The 19,273-nt window shown below is 39.5% G+C and overlaps 1 protein-coding gene across 2 annotated transcripts in view; it reads left to right on the forward strand.

The window, feature by feature from the left end:
• The window catches only part of rasa1a (RAS p21 protein activator (GTPase activating protein) 1a), a 191,209-nt gene that overhangs the window by 79,687 nt on the left and 92,249 nt on the right, over positions 1 to 19,273 (forward strand). For both annotated transcript variants that reach the window (XM_060836608.1, XM_060836609.1), the window contains exons 9-11: positions 9,424 to 9,502; positions 15,756 to 15,873; positions 17,109 to 17,265. In XM_060836608.1, coding sequence (XP_060692591.1) covers positions 9,424 to 9,502; positions 15,756 to 15,873; positions 17,109 to 17,265 — 354 coding nt within the window. The remainder of the gene's footprint in view (positions 1 to 9,423; positions 9,503 to 15,755; positions 15,874 to 17,108; positions 17,266 to 19,273) is intronic.

A 19,273-nucleotide genomic window follows, 5' to 3' on the forward strand; every position in this document is an offset into this window, starting at 1 on the left:
TAAATACTTTGTTATTGCATGATTCAGCCAGTTTTCTGTCTCTGCAGCAAATTCATCTGTTTTTTTTAAATTAGATCAATTTAGTACTTCAATCTTAATCACAAAAAAACACGGTAACAGCAGGATGTCTTCTGGTTTCGATAAGTTGAAAATAAGACTCAAAATACTGGAGCTTCACATTTCTTTGAGTTCTCCATATAGGGAGTACTATTGCTTGGCACGTGGTACAGTGCAGCAGTTAAATATAGTGCTGTGGACAACACTGTATAAAATATAGTTGCTATTCCTTTACAAACAATATAATATAACAACTTTTTAAATCAGTTATTTGAGTGAAAATATTTAAAAGGTGTGCATAGCTGCTTTACCTAATTGCATAATTGGTGTGAGCTTACTATGTCAAGCTAGCAATATGGTCAGTTTCGCGGGTGGGTCCTGACTGACCAGAATGTATTTTTTTATATATGGGAAACTCCAAAATAATAAATTTCCTTTTAATCTTTGTATTTTGCTGGTTTGGTCAGTTGTGCTCAAACCCCTGCCCCTTCAAGACATTACGGATTATGTAGGCCTTAAAAGAAAAGGCTTATAATGTTACTCGAAATAATGGTAAAGCTGAGGAAAGGGAGGATTTTAGAGTATATAAAAAAAAGAAAATCAAGAAACTGATCAACAAAGCGGGAATAGAAAATTAATGAAAGTTAGCTAAAAAAAGTTAAAGTGGACTGTTGGTGCTTTTATTGGTATGTATAAAGGGAATTTTTGCTCGGATAAATGTGTCCTTTTACAGACAGGCAATCGGGAGAATCTATAATGGGGGATAGTAAAATGGCAGAGAAGGTGAATTATTACATTATCTCTGACTTCACTGAGGAAGATGCAATATATCAGAATTATAGGTCTCAAGCACGAGGCAGAATGGGAAATGGTTGGAAATAATGTATTAATAATGTGTTGGTGAAATTAATGGGACTGAAGGCTAATAGGTCATTGGGACTTGATAGTCTATAGCTGAGAATGTTGAAAGAAGTAGTTGTGGAAATATTGAATGCTTTGGTTAGATTCTGCAATGGCTCCCGTAGGTTAGAAGATACCAAATGTCACTCCACTGATTTTAAAAAAAAGGGGAGGGAGAGAGAAAAACTGGCAAACTACAGACCATAACTTTATAACAGTAGTACAGAAAATGCTAAAACTATAATAAAAATCTGTGATAAACCGGCAAGGATGATAATGATCTAACTTGCTATAGTCAATGTAAATTTGAGAGTGAAAAGTTGTGTTTCGCGAACTGGTGAAGTTTCTTCAGGATGTTACCCAAAGAATTGATCAAGGGAGTTAAAACTGAAATTGTTGGAAAATATCAACAGATCTGGCAGCATCTGTGGAGACAAACCAGAGTTAACATTTCAGGTCCAGCAACCCTTTTTCAGATCTGATGGTAGCTCGGGTAGTTGGTTTTTATGTAGGAGAGGGTGGGGACAGGGCATAAGGAGTAAATGATGGGTGGAGATAGAGCACAAAAAGGGAGAAGAACAGTTAGACAGACAAAGGAGTGGATAACAGTAGGTCTAGGAGAATGATAGCTGCTCATGAGGATTCTAGGTAATCAAAGATGGAGGATGGGAAAAATTTCTGACAGCAATAGGCTGCTCCTTTTCTGAGGTATTTTTGGTGTTGGGGATGATTTCCTCGAATTCCAGGAGCAGCAATTACTGTTTTATGTGCTGTTGCAATTGTTTTGGAACTTTGGGAAAAAAAAGTAAAAAAAAAATAGCACTTTTGAAAGGGAGAAGGACCGACAAAGGCACAAGCACATGGTCTGTAAGGGAGAGAGAGAGACAGAAAGAAAACCAAACTGCTATCTGACACAGCAGTGAATCTGTGCAGTGACTGCCTTAACTGTTTGAATTCATGTATCAGTGGACATTGGAGTGTATCAAGGAAAACTTAATAAACAGCGAAATTCACAACTGATCTTGGAGGGACCTGTTTGGGAGAGGTCACAGCTCAGAAAGAGAAAGGAAAATAGTTTTAATTATCGCCTTGCTGTAACTCTACAATAATAAGTAGAGTGGGTTCTTTCTTGATTATGTTTTTATTGGGATCTGTCTCTTGATTACATTTTAAAAATATAAGCCATAAGTATTAAGTTAATCTGGAGTGATGTTTTATAGAGCGATAAGACAGTGCTATTTTCTGGGTCTGTAGATTGGAAGGAGCAAAATAGCCTTTAGTTTAGTGATATGCTCTTCTTGTTGGATGTGGGAGTTTCAGGAGAGTTTAAGGGTTACTGAGGATTATATCTGCAATAAATGTTGCTTGGAATCCTGCCAGATCGAATGGATCAGTTCGAGCAACAGTTAGAGGTAATGTGGAATTTACAAGAGCTAGGGGGTATGATAGTTGGCAGTTATAGGAAGGGAGAAGAACCGCAGATACAGTCAGGTAGATGGGTTAACTCCAAGAAAGCTAAGCAGGCAGTACAGGAGTCTTCTGTGGCTATCCCCATTTCAAACAAGTATGCTGTTTTGGAAAATGTAGGGGGTGATGGACTTAAGGGGAATGTAGCACGAACAGCCAAGTTTCTGGCATCAAGACTGGCTGTAATGTAATGTACATCAGGTTCCAAATGATCGCTCATGTTAGGGGACTGTCTAGTCAGGGGCACAGACAGATGTTTCTGTGGCCAGCAGTGAAAAATCAGAATGGTATGTTGCCTCCCTGGTGCCAGGATCAAGGATATCTGAAGGCGCAGAATGTACTCAAAGGGGAGAGGGACCAGCAAGAGGTCATTGTACACATTGGTACTAATGACATGGGAAGGGAAAAGCATGTGAATCTGAAGAGAAAATATAGAAAGTTAGACAGGAATTTAAAAAAGGAGGTCCTCAATGGTAGTAATATCTGGATTGCTGTCGGTGCTATGAGCTAGTGAGAGTAGGAATAGGAGGATAGAGCAGATAAATGCGTGGCTGAAGAGCTGGTGTATGGGAGATCCACATTTTTGGATCATTGAAATCTCTCTCTGGGTAGAAGTGACCTGTGCAAGAAGGATGGTTTGCAACTGAATTAGAAGTGTACTAATATACTGGCAGGGAGATTTGCTAGAGCTACTCAGGAGGATTTAAACTAGTAAAGGGGGGTAGTGGGATCCAGGGAGATACTGAGGAAAGACTCGTACACTTGAGAAAAGAAGCAAGTCAAATAGTCAGAGCAGGCAGGAGCAAAGCAGAGAATAAGGTAGGATTGATAAATTAAACTGCATCTATTTCAGTACAAGAAGCATAACAGGGAAAGCAGATGAACTTAGGACATGATAGGAACATGGGATTGGGATATTATAGCAATTACAGAGACGTGGCTCAGGGATGGATAGGACTGGCAGCTTAATGTTCCAGGATACAAATGCTACAGGAAGGATAGAAAGAGAGGCAAGAGGAGGGTGAGTGACGTTTATGATAAGGGATAGCATTACAGCTGTATTTAGGGAGGATATTCCCAGAAATACATCCAAGGAGGTTATTTGGATTGAACTGAGGAATAAGAAAGGGATGATCATTGCCTTATTAGGGTTGTATTATAGACCCTCTAATAGTTAGCAGGAAATTGAGAAACAGATTTGTAAGGACAATTCACTTATTTGTAAGAATAATAGGGTGGTTATAGTAGGAGATTTAAACTTTAGAAACATAGACTGGGACTGCCATAGTGTTAAGGGTTTAGATGGAGAGGAATGTTAAAAGTCGACAAGAACATTTTCTGAGTCAGTATGTGGATGTACATACTAGAGAAGGTGCAAGACTTGACCTACCTTTTAGGAACTAAGGCAGGGCAGGTGACTGAGGTGTCAGTGGGGGAGCACTTTGGGGGGCAGTAACCATAATTCTATTAGTTCTAAAATAGTAATGGAAAAGGATAGACTAGATCTAACAGTTGAAGTTCTAAATTGGAGGAAGGCTAATTTTGACAGTATTACGCAAGAACTTGTAAAAGCTGATTGGGTGCCAATGTTCGGAGGTAAAGGGATGGCTGGAAAATGGGAAGCCTTCAGAAATGAGATAATGAGAGTTTCGAGAAAGTATATTCCTGTTAGAGTGAGAGGAAAGGCTGGTAGGTATCGGGAGTACTGGATGATGAGAGAAATTGAAGGTTTAGTTAAGAAAAAGGAGGAAGCATATGTCAGGTATAGACAGGAAAGATAGAATGCATCCTTAGAGTATAAAGGTAGTGATAGTATACTTCAGAGGGAAATCAGGAGGGCAGAAAGGGGACATGAGATAGCTTTGGCAAATGGGGTTAAGGAGAATCCAAAGGGTTTTTACAAATACATTAAGGACGAAAGGATAACTAAGGAGAGAATAGTGCCTCTCAAAAGATCAGCAAGGTAGCCTTTGTGTGGAGCTGCAGGAGATGGGGGATTTGCTAAATGAGTATTTTGCATCTGTGTTTACTGTGGAGAAGTGCATGGAAAATGTAGAATGTGGAGAATTAGATGGTGAAATCTCGAAAAAGATCGATGTTACAGAAGATGATGTGTTAGATGCCTTGAAACGCATAAAGGTGAATAAATTCCAGGACCTGATCTGGTGTACTCTATAACTCTGCTAGGGAAGTGATTGCTGAGCCTCTTACTGAGATATTTGTATCATCGATAGTCACAGACGAGGTGCTAGAAGACTGGAGGTTGGCTAACTTGGTACCATTATGTTAGAAAAGTGGTAAGGTCAAGCCAGGGAACTATAGAGCAGTGAGTTTGACATCACTGGTGGGTAAGTTGCTGGAGAGAATCCTGAGGGACAGGATTTATCTGTATTTGAAAAGGCAAGGACTGATTAGAGATAGTCAACATGGCTTTGTGCATGGGAAATCATGTCTCACAAACTTCATTGAGTTTTTTGAAAAAGTAACACAGAGGATTGATGAGGGCAGAGCTGTGGACGTGATCTATATGGACTTCAGTAAGGCATGCAAGAAGATTCCCCATGGGAGACTGGTTAGCAAGGTTAACAGAGAAAACTAGCCACTTGGATGCAGAACTGGCTCGAAGGTAGAAGACAAAGGGTGGTGGTAGAGGGTTGTTTTTCTGACTGGAAGGCCTGTGGCCAGTGGAGTACCACACGAATTGCTGCTGGGTCCTCTACTTTTCGTCATTTTATATAAATGATTTGGATGTGAGCTTAAGAGGTATAGATAGTAAGTTTGCAGATGACACCAAAATTGGAGGTCAACAGCGAAGAAGGTTACCTCCAATTACAACATGATGTTGATTAGATGAGCCAATGGGCTGAGGAGAGGCAGATGGAGTTTAATTTGGGTAAATATAAGGTGCTGCATTTTGGGAAAACAAATCTTAGCAGGACTTATGCACTTAATGGTAAGGTCGTTGGGAGTGTGGCTGAACAAAATGACCTTGGAGTGCAGGTTCATAGCTCCTTGAAAGTGGAGTCGCAGGTAGTTAGTATAGTGAAGAAGGCGTTTGGTATGCTCTCTTTTATTGGTCAGATCATTGAAGATAGGAGTTGGGAAGTCATGCTGCGGCTGTACAAGGCATTGGTTCCGCCACTTTTAGAATTTTGTGTGCAATTCTGGTCTCCTTCTTATTGGAAAGATGTTGTGAAACTTGAAAGGGTTCAGAAAAAAAATACAAGGATATTGCCAGGGTTTGAGGATTTGAGCTCTCTGCAGAGGTTGAACAGGCTGAGGCTGTTTTCTCTAGAGCTCGAGGGCTGACCTCAAAGAGGATTATAAAATCATAAGGGGCATGGATAGGATAAATAGACCAAGTCTTTTCCCTGGTTTGGGGGGAGTTCACAACAAGTGGGCATAGGTTTAGGGTGAGAGAGCAAAGATATAAAAGTGACCTTGGGGCAACTCTTTCATGCAGAGGTGGTAGTTTGTATGGAATGAGCTGTCAGAGGAAGTGATGGAGGCTGGTGCAGTTGCAACTTTTAAAAGGCATCTGGATGGATATATGAATAGGGAGGGTTTAGAGTGATATGGGCCACGTGCTGGCAAATGGAACTAGATTAGGTTGGGATATTTGGTCATCATGGACGAGTTGGACCGAAGGGTCTGTTTCCATGCTGTACATCTGTGACTGAGTATTAGCGACCAGCAATGGAACAGTGTATTTCAATTTTCAGCAAACGTTTGAAGTCATCTGCAGAAGACTGTTAGCAAAATTAAGAGAAATGTACTTGCATGGAGTTAAGGTTAGTTTCATGGGCAATAAAAAGAGCAGGAATAAATGTATAAATTTTGTATTGTGACGAATGTGTGGTTCTGCAAGGATCAGTACTTTCGCTCCAGGTGTTCACATATATGACAGTCATCTGAATGTTGGAACCAAATGTAATGCAGTAGAACCCCTGTGTCCGCGGATTCAGTTTCCGCGGTTTCAGTTATCCATGGTTTCCCGTGGCCCGAAAATATCACATGGAACCTTCCAGAAATAATTCGAAGGCTGCTGGGAGGGAACGTCCCATTTAAATGGTAGGGTTTGCTACTATCCACAGTTTCAGACATCTGCGTACTACCCGCAGAAACAGGCAATCACCTGTATTTCCACATTCTTGGCTCAGTCAAAGCTGGGTTGGAATGTGTATTGTGATGATGCAGAGTGGCTTAAAGAGGATTTTGATAAGTTAAATGAGTTAGTAAGAACATGGAAGAACATGGAATATAATGTGTAAAATTGTGAGGTTATCCACTTTGGTAAGAGGAATGGATATGAAATTTTACTTAAATGGTAAAAAATGTAGAAAGTGTAAATGTACAAGGAACCAAGGTGTCCTTGTCAATAAGTTGCTGAAGACTAATGTGCAAGTGCAGCAAAAGGTTAGGAATATGTTAGCCTTTCACACAATACAAGAGTAGAAAAGTCTTCAACTGCACCCCTTACTTAGAAATTAGTTAGTGCAATTGAGGGAGTGCACTGAACTTTCAGCAGGTCTGATCCCAATGATCAGATTGGCCTACCAAGAGAGATTGGGAAAATTGGGCCTGCATTCTCTAGCATTTCAAAAAGTGAGAGGTAATTTCATTAATCTCTACAAAATATTTGAGCAGATATACAGATTAGATACAGTTAAGATGTTACCTCTTATAGTGCAATGTCGAACCAGGCACGATACCAAAATAATGGGGAAGCCTTCTAGGACCAGGATGAGGATATTATTTCTTTTTACTCAAGGTTGTGAGTCTTTGGAATTCTGTGCCCCAAAGGGCTGTGGAAGGTTTGTCATTGATCAGGCTTAGAGATTGATATCTACTCTCAATGGACATGAAGGAATATGAGGATAGCATAGGGGAAGAAAAGCATTAAAGTGGGTGATTGGTCATGATAATATTGATTGATGGAGCATGTTTCACTCAAATGCCTATTCATGTTCTTATGACCCATGTTCCTAAATCTATTAGAACAAACCTTTTTCAGTCCTGTGATCTGCTTTCCTACTTCAAAGAATTGCCTAAATCCAGAGGAATTATAGCAATGAGGTACAGATAGTTTAGATCTTGCCAAATATCTCAAAGGATTTACAGGAACTATCAGCTGAACTTTAATCTTAGAGACAGAAAATGGGATGGGATTAGATTAGATTAGATTACCTACAGTGTGGAAACGGGCCCTTTGGCCCAACTAGTCCGCACCAACCATCTGAAGAGCAAGCCACCCAGACCCACTCCCCTACATTTATCCTGACCAATGCAGCTAACACTACGGGCAATTTAGCACCTAACCTGATCACCTTTGGACTGTGGGAGGAAACCCACGCAGACATGGGGAGAATGTGCAAACTCCACACAGACAGTTACCCAAGGCAGGAATTGAACCAGGTTCCCTGGTGCTGTGAAGCAGCAGTGCCAACCACTGAGCCACTGTGCTGCCCACAAGAGCTGGAGGATTTCCCAATGTCATGATCCTTCCTCCTGACTGACCTTGCCTACCAGCCTCTTTTCTTTACGGACTAATGCTCCAAATACAGTGGGCAAATTTATCTCTGAAAGTTGCTTGGAAAATTCAGTCATGGGGATTCACAATCTGAGAACAGTTACTCCTGTAAGTTGAATGGACAAAACCTCTGATGCTCCACAATCACAGGGGTTGTTCCCCCAGACCAGGACGGTATAGGAGGTGGAGCTGACATGGAGAAGATGGTGTCAGGTCACTGGGGTGGGCAAAAGAGAGAAAACAGTTTAAAATTTTTTAACAATGGAATACTCCGCTATGTGAGAATTAGGAGAAGTTGAAGTCACTGAGTTACTGAATTCTTTGTTTACCCCCAAGGTTACAGCTTCCAACACATGGCTACAAATGTTCAGGAACTATGTGGGAGTGAAGTGTAGTGAATGCCATTGCAATGACTGCTGTGACTGTTGGATGATTTTAATACTAAATGGTTGAATTTCATAAACGTTCATGTTTATACATATCACACCTCAAAGTATATTGAAGTGAATATTTTGATATGCAGCATTCCTGTTGTTTCAATTAACAGTTGCGACAGTTCTCTTTTAGGTAATATGGACATGGGTGGGGTGGAAAACAATGCAATACACTGCAGTGTGTCCACTGACGTCTCTGTCTCTCTGTCTCTCTGTCTCTCTGTCTCTCACATGCTCGCGCTCTCTTTCTCTTGCACTCACTGAATCTCTCATCTTGCATCTCATGCTGTCTCGCTCTCTTGTTCGCGCTCTCACTCTCGCACGCGCGCACACATATATACACAAACCCCCTACCTTACGCAGGTGAAGAATACCATATTAATAACTTATGTCAGTGAATGTAGGTGAGGAAAGCCTCGTTTTCAGGTCCTTCCTACCTCAGCATCGCCAATGAGACTTCCTGTAGGTTTTGCGGTATCTGTCGTTTCCCTTACTCCAGTGCAGCCTTTGATATTGCCAGTGCTCACTGATCCTGGTATTGACACAAAGCATTTTATTCACTCATGAGATGTGGGGAGGTCGTTGGCTGGCTAACATTTATTGCCCATCTGTAGTTTCCCTTAAGAAGGTCATGGTAAGCTGCCCTCAGTTTATACTCCATTTCTGGGCATAGATTTTAGTAGTGGCGAAATTAATCCATATGCTGTCATAGTTAACAGATTTTTTGAGATAATCAATTCAAAAAATTAGTGGTTCAAGCTACTTTGTTAATGTTTGTTCCTGCTGTGTACTTGATTGCAATATATAATGTTTGGTAGCTCTTAAGATTGAAATACTTGACTATTTTCATGTTACAATATTGTGCACGTACAATTTCACCTTGAAAACTTTCGACAGGCATCATATTCTATTGCAGAGTCTGAAAAAGAATTACATGTATTTAGCCTATTAGTCAGTTGAGTCTTTTAAATATAGACAGTTCATTGCTTATGATATTGATGATCTATTTAAAAATATGTACACATTTTATTCCAGTATAGAGGAAATCATTGAGCACTATAGGAAGGAGCAGATTGTTGAAGGTTATTACCTCATAGATCCTGTCCCCTTGCAGGTGAGTTGCAATCTGTCCAAAGAAAGCATTATTACAAAATTCATCACATGATTTTAAATTCTTAAAGTATAGATGTTTGGCTTTTTCAATGACTTCTTTAAATGTGCAGAGGGCAAACTTAGTGTGATTCATTCACTGTTCCAATGTATCTTTGTTGTTTCTGAAGTACTCCCATTTATTTTTACATGTTCTTTGTATTTTTATTATTTTGCTGACCATTGCAAATATATATGTTAATCTACAGATTTCAGACTATGGCATATGTGAACGTAATCCAGCTAGACAGAATCCAAATTTGTATCATAAAGTTTCTCCAGAGGAAGGGCATAGTTTTAGTGTGATGGGTACCTGTGAAAATGCAAGTTTTTGGTTCTAAGAGTTTCGAAGAAATGTTTGCTTGTAGAAATTAATATACATTTCATGATAATGTTCACACTTGCTATAATGCTATAATTTCCACAGATAAGATGTAGGAACAGATGTAGGCCATTTGGCCCATTGAGTCCACTCTGCCATTAAATGTGACCACGTTAATCTGATGATCTTCAGCTCTATTTTGCTGCCTTTGCCCTGAAACCTTTGGTTCCCTTACTACTAAGAAGTCTGTCAGTCTCAGCCTTGAACATACTTCATGACCCAGCTTTGACAGCCCTCAATGGTAAAAGAATTCCACAGATTCATCACTCTGAGAGAAAATATTGCTACTTATCTCCATCTTAAATAGGTGTTGCCTTATTCTGAGATTATGTCCTCTGTTTCTAGACTCTCAAAAGATGAAACAAACCTTCAGCATCTGCCTAGTCCATAAGAATGTTTGCCTAGTCCATAAGAATGTTCTAAATTTCAATAAGGTATAAACTCCGGTGAGGTCAAACCCAATCTGCTCACCCACTCCTCATTAGAAAAGCCTCCATACATGGGAATGACCAGAACCTTTTGAGGTTTGGCCCCTAATTCACTCTTTGCTGTAGTTTTCTGCAGTCTTTTCCCATTTATATAATATTCACTCTTCTATTCTTCTTGCCAAAGTGCATAACATCACCCTTTATATACTGTCTGTTAAGTTTTTGTCTACTCCTGCCTATATCATCTGTAGACTCCTTAAGTTATCCTCATTACTTGCCCTCCCTATTTTTATGTCATCTGCAAACTTGGCGATAATACATTGATTTGGGTGACAGAAGTCATTCATACATATTTGACATAACTTTGTCCCCAGGACTGATCCCTGTGATCACAACTTACAGTTTCATATACTGAAAATGCCTCCTTAATCACAACAACCTGTCTTCTTTTAGTTAAACAATCGTCTAGTATAGAATGAACATGGCTTAATGAAGGAAAAGATGTGTTTGACAAATCTGGGTTTGTTTGAGGATGGGATGGAACCAGGAGCATAGATAAGGGGGAGTCAGTGCATCTGATTTGTTTGAATTTCAGAAGGCTTTAGATGAGGTCCCACTGATACATTAGTATGCAAAATGAAAACTCATGAGATTGTGTACAGGAACAAATTGAGAACATGTTGGCGGACAAGAAGCAATGAATAGGAATAAATGGGTCTTTTTGGAGTGGCAAGCAGTGACCAGTCAGGTACCACAGTGATCAATGCTCTTTGCAATAACTACTAATTAGATGAGGAAACTGCATATTGTATTTCAAAGATTACAGATGACACAGAACTGGGTGGGAGTGTATGCTTTAAGGAGGATGCAGAGAAGTTTCAGTATGATTCGGGCAAGTTTAATAAGTGGGCTGTTGCATGGAAGATGCAGATTAATGTGGATAAATGTAAGCAAAAATAGGCAGGCAGATTATTATCTGAATGACAAGAGGAGGTGCGACCAGACCTGAGTGACCTTTTACACTAGTCACTAAAAGTAAACATGCAGTTGCGATAGGCAGTGATGTGGATAAATGATATGGAGGCCTTTATAGCAACAGTCAGAGATCCAAAGTACAGAAAAATGCTGTTTGACCCATTACATCTGTGCTAGTCAAAAATAGTCACGTAACAACTCTAATCGCATTTTACAGCACTTGGGCCAAAACCTTCTGTGCCTTTAGTATTGTAAGGGCACATCTAAATTACATGTTATGAAGGTTTCTGCCTCTCACCACCCTTGTAGGCAGTGAGTTATAGACTCTCACAGTCCTCTGAATGAAAACTGTTGCCTCACATCTCCTCTAAACCTTCTACCCCATACCTTTTAAATCTATGCCCTCCGGTCATCTATTCCTCTATCAAGTGAAAAACTTTCTTTATGTCTGTCTTATCTGTATCCCTCACAATTTTATACATCTCAGTCCTGACCCCTCTGAATCTCCTCTGCTGTAAAGGGAAAAAAAACCCAGTCTGCCCAATCTCTCTTTATAACTGAATCTTTGCAACCCAGGCAGCATTCTGGTAAATCTTAAAGGGCTAGACAGGATAAATGCTGTGTATGTTGCCCCTCTTGGACTAGGGCACGTTGTCTCAGAATGAAGAAGTACCAATTTAAGACTGAGATGAGGAGGAATTTCTTCTGGGAGTTGTCTTTTGAACTTCTTGCTACTGAGAGCTCTGGGGACAGTGTCCTTGCGCATAATTATAAGGCTGAAGTAGGTAGATTTTTGATCAGTAGGGGAATTAAGGGTGATGGGAAAAATGCAGGAAAATGGGCTTGAGGAAATTCAGATCAGCTATGATCCATTTGGATGGTAGAGCAGGCTCGAAGAGTTGAATGGTCTTCTCCTATATTCTGTTTCTTTTCTTGTACTAACAAGGTCAGTCCTCCACTTTTTTCCTTTCTATCTGTGCTTTAAAAAGGTCTCTACTCTGCTCAATTCCCAGCTTTGATTTGCTTGTGACCATGAATCTTTAAAGACCACAAAACTACTAAATTTTACCTTTATCCCTGCTGTTAGTGCATTTATTTTGTTTCAAAAACTACATACATTCAACTAAATAGCCAATAATTTTGCTCTTTTTGTACCTCCTGTTGATCTTGTTTGCTTCACATTTATCATGCTTGTATTCTCTGACCCTTTCTGTTCTACTCTGGGTATCACTATCAAAATAGGTACCTTGCAATGCTGCTGCATCTTTGTTTTGCAAGCCCATATCCTCATGTTCTCCTTCCTTTCACACCCCAACCCCAAAGATTTAAAGCCCAACCAAGGCTTGAGTTATTGAATTTCCCAAGGCAGTGGTCCTAGCACAGTTCAAATGATCCATCCAACAAGAACAGCTCCCTTCTACGTTATCACTGGTGTCAGTACCCCATGAACTGATGTTCTTTTCTGTCACATCAAAAGTTCAGCCCTGCATTTAAATCTTAGTTTATTTACCTTATGCCAGTCATAAGGTCATAATCCTGAGATTATCATCTAAGAGTTCTGTAGTTTAGTTTATCTTTTATGTTCAAAATCTTTCTGCAGATCTTCTTTTCCAGTCCTATTACTGTTGCTAGTACCAATGTGGATAACAACTCGATTCCCCTCTTTATGCTCTAAGTTCTTCTCCAAAACCAAGACTATGTAATTTAACCCTGATACGAGGCTGACCACGTATCATTCAGTGCTCCCATTCATAGTTGCAGAGAACAGTATTTAATTATACTTTACACCTACCTACTTTACGTTGTTATTTTCTCCCCTGCATTGATTGGCTCCCTGTAGCATGGTGTTGTGATCAGGTCCCTCCCAGTTTCCATTTTCATCCATAAGAGTTGTTCCTTGGGTCCCCATGCGTGCCTCATTATAATAACACACACCTATCTGTGATTACAGATTGAATGACTTAATTTAATAAGTGTGACTGCTGCTTGGACCAAAGTTTCCAGGTAGCTCGCTCCCTCACTGACATCTTCAGCTTAGACTCCTATCCTCGACTCTGATCCAAAGTTGCTGCAGCTGCAAATAAGGGTTAGGGTTGAATCATTTTGGTATCCAACAGGTCCCGTGTACTACAGCTACATCGTGTGACCTGCCACATCACTATTGCATTTAGTTAAGTAATTATTGGAAATCGCTCTAGTATCCCTGCTCTTTGCCCTCCAATGAATTATTTCCCTTTTTAATGCATTACTGACATTCTTATGCATAACCAGCTCTTTAATAAAGAAGCAAAAAGATAGAAGACAAGAGACTTCAACATAAACTGAAAACTTTATTTTCACTTTTTAAGACTGAAAATACTAACTAATATAATGAGTTGCTGCCTTGAGGCAAAAGTCAACTAAACACCTATCTCTTTTTGCTGAACTCCTTGAGAGACTTAACTCCCTTGCTGTAATGTAACCCATTTGCACTGTCTTGGCTACTTGCATATGTTCCCAACGCAAAGATTTAGCTCACTCAATAAATGAAGGTTCATTTTCAGCTTTTTTTTTATTAAGCTGCTCTTTCAATGCACCTATTGAAAATAAGCCATCTCAAAGCTTGCAACAGACTTTGTCCCTGCTGATTTCTCTTGATGCAAACTACAAATTACAGTCTAAAGAACGTCCACAAGTTGAAGATCTAGACATTTTCTTACACAGTAAATTATTTCTCACTCCACTAGATGAATCTCAGAATTCTTACTGTGCAGAAGGACTCCATTTGGCCCATCATGCTTGGACTGCTTCTCTTACATAATGGTAGTCTCCTGCTTTTTCTTTATATCCTTCCACACAATTTCAAACCAAATAATCATCCCAGTGCCCTCTTGAATGCCTCAGTTGAATCTGTCTCCATCACATTTCCAGACAGTACATGCCAAATCCTAACTACTCGCTTTGTGAAGTTTTTCTTCCCTCACATCACCTTTGCTTCACCTAGACTTCATTTTAAATCTATGCCATCTCATTCTTTTTTTTTCTTTTAAGAACAAGAACATTTCTTCCCATTTACACTGTCCAGCCTGGTAATAATTCTGAAATCCTCTATCCATGAAGAACAGTCCCAGTCTCTTCAATCTGCCTTAATGAAGTTTCTCATATTCTTGTAAATTCCTTCTGCACTCTCTCTCGAATGCATGATATGGCACCCACAAATATATACATTACTCCAGGTAGTCCAACAAGTATCTTGCTCAAGTTCAACGTCTGCTCAAGTTCAACGTCTGCTCAAGTTCAACATCTTGCTCTTGTACTCCATGCCTCTATTGACAAAGCTGAGAACTATGCTTTGCTAACTGCTCTCCATCTGTCTTGACACTTTCAATGATCTGTTCTACATCCCGTTTAGCATTTTACTGCCTACTTTCTACTGTCTTTCCATGCTCTTCCAACTAAAGTGTATCACTTCACAATTTTTTGCATTGAACCTCATTTGTCATGTGTCCACCCACTCCACTAATTTGTCAGGGTCCTTCTGGAGTTTCACGCACTCTTCTTCATAGTTCACAACTGTTACAAGTTTTGTGTCATCTGCAATCTTTGAAATAATACCCTGCACACTAAGGTCCAGGCCATTAACATATATCAAGGAAAATAAGTGTTTAAATAGCCCCCTCCCAACAAACTCCATTATAAACATTTCACCAGTGCAAGAAGTATCCATTGACCAGTTACTCTGTTTGTATTTACTGTCCCTTTTTAATACTGTTATGTATCACTTTCCTTAAAAGTCTGTTTTGTGGAATGAGTCCATACGGCCTCTTTATCACTTATTTAAGAATGCTGTCTCCCAAGACAAACGATAATCTTCTTTCACTGTATTTGTTAACTGGGTAGTTAGGTAATTAATGGATGTCCATAAGAAAAGGTATTATTTGGAGCTGGTGACCCAAAAGTTTCTTTGATTGCTTTGAGTCCGAATAATGGCATGTGAACTAAAACAAAATACGGTCTAAACCAAAGCAGTCAGTTCTATTTTTTTCTCTCTGAAGGTCAGTTCTAATAATGAACTATATTGTTGAATTTTCTTTGTTTCTTTTATATCAATTTCACACCCAATCAAAATTAGGTTTAAGGGGCAATTAAGTGGTTTCCCTTTGGAGTTTTTATATTTGCAGGACAAAGCAGTGTAACTGCAACATTTTTTATATGAATCCAGGTTTGGTTTTTGGTTGTGACAGGTGTGGACTATCAATGAATAAATCACGACCTGTTGTCCAGTATTAGTAAACTTTGTTGAGCCGAATTAGTAGTTGTTTTAATTACAAAGGAACATGACCATTATACTGCAGATTTTAGTTCTGACATTGCATAATTTTGTAGTTGACTTTTACCCTTTCAGGTTTGCTATTTGGATAATTGAGCTAATGAAAGATTTTAATCTTCTTCAGCATCAAGAGCAAGTACTCAATGAGTATGATGGTAGAGAAATATACAATACAATCCGGCGCAAGCCAAAGGATGCACTTTATAAGAATATAGTGAAGGATGGCTACCTCTGGAAGAAAAGTAAGAAACCTATCTTGGAGATCGTTGAATTTGATTCCTCCTCATAATCAAACAATTGGTTTCAGATCTTTTGTGTGGTTGCTACTGGAAGAAAGTAATTTTCCGTTGTTGAATTTATAAACCAAACCACCTAATAATTTTGTGCTGATTTAGCTCCTTTCTTTCGCTTGGGCAATATTCTGTTGATTAGCATAACTACAGAACACCATAAAATGACCTGAAAAGCATGTAAACCTACATGTGTGCCAAGTCATGAAACTATACCTTAATCACAATCAGTTGCAAGACCAAGACCTGAAATATTAGCTATTTTCCTATCCACAGGTCTATCAGATATGTGGTGTATTTCTTTTTATTTTAGATTTCCAGCATGTATTGTATGTTGCTTTTACATTAATCATAACCTCCTTTTAAAGACTAACAAAATTGATGAGAAAAGTAAAGGACAATATAGGAAAAATAATGGGGAATTTCTGTTTATCTCTCAGGTATAATGTAAGAATATCCAGGAAATACTTGATATAAAATCCTCCTAATCCAAGCTGTACAATATGCAACCTATTGGAAGAATTGTTTGCATTGATAGAACTAAATATGAATGATGTGATTACCATTACAGAGTCCTGTTTGCAAGGCTGGAACTTGCATATTGAAGACTATTTGACATTTCAGGAAGACCGAAAATGAGCTAAATGTAATGGGCTAGCCCTGTTAGTTGAGTATAACACTGATACAGTTTTGAATGATAACTATAACTTAAAAGATTAAGATATAAAATCAGTTTAGAAAGATAGGAAATGGAAGAGGTTGTTTATGGACCCATGATAGTAATAAAACGTTAAGGTTGAGTATGCAGGAATAAATAAATGGACCATGTAAACAAGCCACTGCAATAATCATGGGTGATTTTATTCCAAATGGAGATGGAGTGAGTCAGATTGGCAATAATAACCTTTAAAAAATTCTTGTAGTAGTACATTATTGTGCCAACCAGGAGCAGAGTATTAGATCTGGTATTGAACAGCAAGATGGGTTTAATTTATAACTTCCTAAGAATTTCACATTCTGTTTTGAGATTTGGATTCTTTCAAATAGAACGGAAATTGATTCCATCCTTTCTAGAATGAATTTGAGCTGTAATCGTGTATAATATCAGAATAAAGAGCCACCTGTTTCTGATCCTCTCCCATAATTTTTTTTCTGAACTATAGACCTGAAATTTGTTTTTATTTCAGGCAAAGGTAAACGATGGAAAAACTTGTATTTCATTTTGGAAGGGAATGATTCCCAGCTAATCTATTTTGAAAGTGAAAAGAGAGCCACAAAACCAAAAGGATTAATAGACCTCAGTGTTTGTACTGTATATGGAGTTCATGACAGTCTGTTTGGCAGGTGAGAATACTTAAATATTTAAGTGCTTGTCTTTTCATATTAAGTATCACAAGGCTTTTTAATGTCCTGTTGCAAGAAATTTCTAATTGTTCCAGTATCATTGATAACCATTTTATGATACTTTCAAGTACAATCTGTATTCCTCCATGGGACAATGGCATAGTGGTAATGTCACTGGACTAGTAATCCAGAACCCCAGGCTATGGTTCTCAGGGCAAGGTTTCTAATCCTGGGCTGAAAATGTGTTGCTGGAAAAGCGCAGCAGGTCAGGCAGCATCCAAGGAGCAGGAGAGTCGACGTTTCGGGCATGAGCCCTTCTAATCCTACCATGGCTGATCAAATTTAAATTCAGTAAAATTATGAAATGTAAAACTAATCAAGTGGCAATCATATCTACTGTTTGAGCCCATGTGGTTCATTTGATATCCTGTTAGGGAAAGGCGTCTGCCATCCTTATGAGGTTTGAACTGAATGTGACTTCAGATAGACGTGTAATTGACTCTTAACTGTCCTTTGGGCAATTAGGGATATGCAATAAATACTGACCTGGCCGTCATTCCTTGAAAGAATATTTTCAAAAAACGTTTTGACTTTTAAAAAAAATGTCTTTCTTTCATCACAGTCCATTAAAAATTTATGACATACAGCATCAAAATGTTAAGCACAGAACAGGCCCTTCGGCTCACGATGTTATGCCGAGGATTAATCCTAATCTAAAATAAAATAACCTAAGCTACGCACCCCTCAATTCACTGTTGTTCATGTGCATGCCCAGCAGTCACTTAAATGTCCCTCATGACTCTGATTCCACCACACAGCTGGCAACGCATTCCATGCATTCACAACTCTCTGCGTAAAGAACCTACCTCTGACGTCTCTTCTATACCTTCCTCCTAATATCTTAAAACTATGATACCTGGTGCCAGTCAATTCTGCTGTGGGGAAAAGTCTCTGGCTATTGTCTCTATCCATGCCTCTCATTACCTTGTATACCTTGATCAGGTCACCTCTCTTTCTCCTCCTCTTTAGCAGAAAAGTCTGAGCTTAGTCAACCTCTCTTTGTAAGATGAGCCCTCCAGTCCAGGCAGCATCCTGGTAAACCTTTGTACCCTCTCCAAAGGCGCTCTATCTTTCCTATAGTAGGGTGACCAGAACTGGACTCAGTATTCCAAGTGTGGTCCCACCAGGCTCTTGTAGAGCTGCAGCAAAACCTCGCGGCTCTTAAACTCGATCCCCCTGTTAATGAAAGCAAAAGCACCATATGCTTTCTTAACAACCCTATCCACTCAGTGGCAACTTTGAGGGATCTATGCACTTGAACACCAAGATCCCTCTGTTCCTCCACACTGCCAAGAATCCTGTCTTTAATTCTAGATTCAGCATTCAAGTTCGACCTTCCAAAATGCATCACTTCACATTTATCCAGATTGAACTCCGTTTGCCATTTCTCAGCCGAGCTCTGCATCCTGCCTATGTCACGCTGCAGCCTGCAATAGCCCACGATACTATCAACAGCACCTCCAACCTTTGTGTCATCGACAAATTTACTAACCCACCCCTCAACCTCCTCCTCCAAATCATTTTTAAAAACTACAAAGGGCAGAAGCCCAAGAACAGAGCCCTGCGGGACACCGGTCACCACTAACCTCTAGGCAGAATACTTTCCATCTGCAACCACTCTCTCCCTTCTGTCAGCCATCCAATTCTGAATCCAGACAGCCAAATCTCCCTGTATCCCATACCTTCTGACTTTATGAATGAACCTACCATGGGGAACCTTACCAAATGCCTTGCTGAAGTCCAAATACACCACATCCACTGCTTGACCTTGGTCGACCTGTCTCGTCATCATCTCAAAGCACTCAATGAGATTTGAGAGGCGTGACCTGCCCCTCACAAAGCCATGCTGATTGCCTTTAATTGCGCTATGCTTTTCCAAATAGTCATAAATCCTATCCCTCAGAATTCTTTCCAAAACCTTGCTGACCACAGATGTAAGACTGATTGG

This window comes from Hemiscyllium ocellatum, chromosome 2, assembly GCF_020745735.1.
Source record: "Hemiscyllium ocellatum isolate sHemOce1 chromosome 2, sHemOce1.pat.X.cur, whole genome shotgun sequence".
Classification (NCBI taxonomy): domain Eukaryota; kingdom Metazoa; phylum Chordata; class Chondrichthyes; order Orectolobiformes; family Hemiscylliidae; genus Hemiscyllium; species Hemiscyllium ocellatum.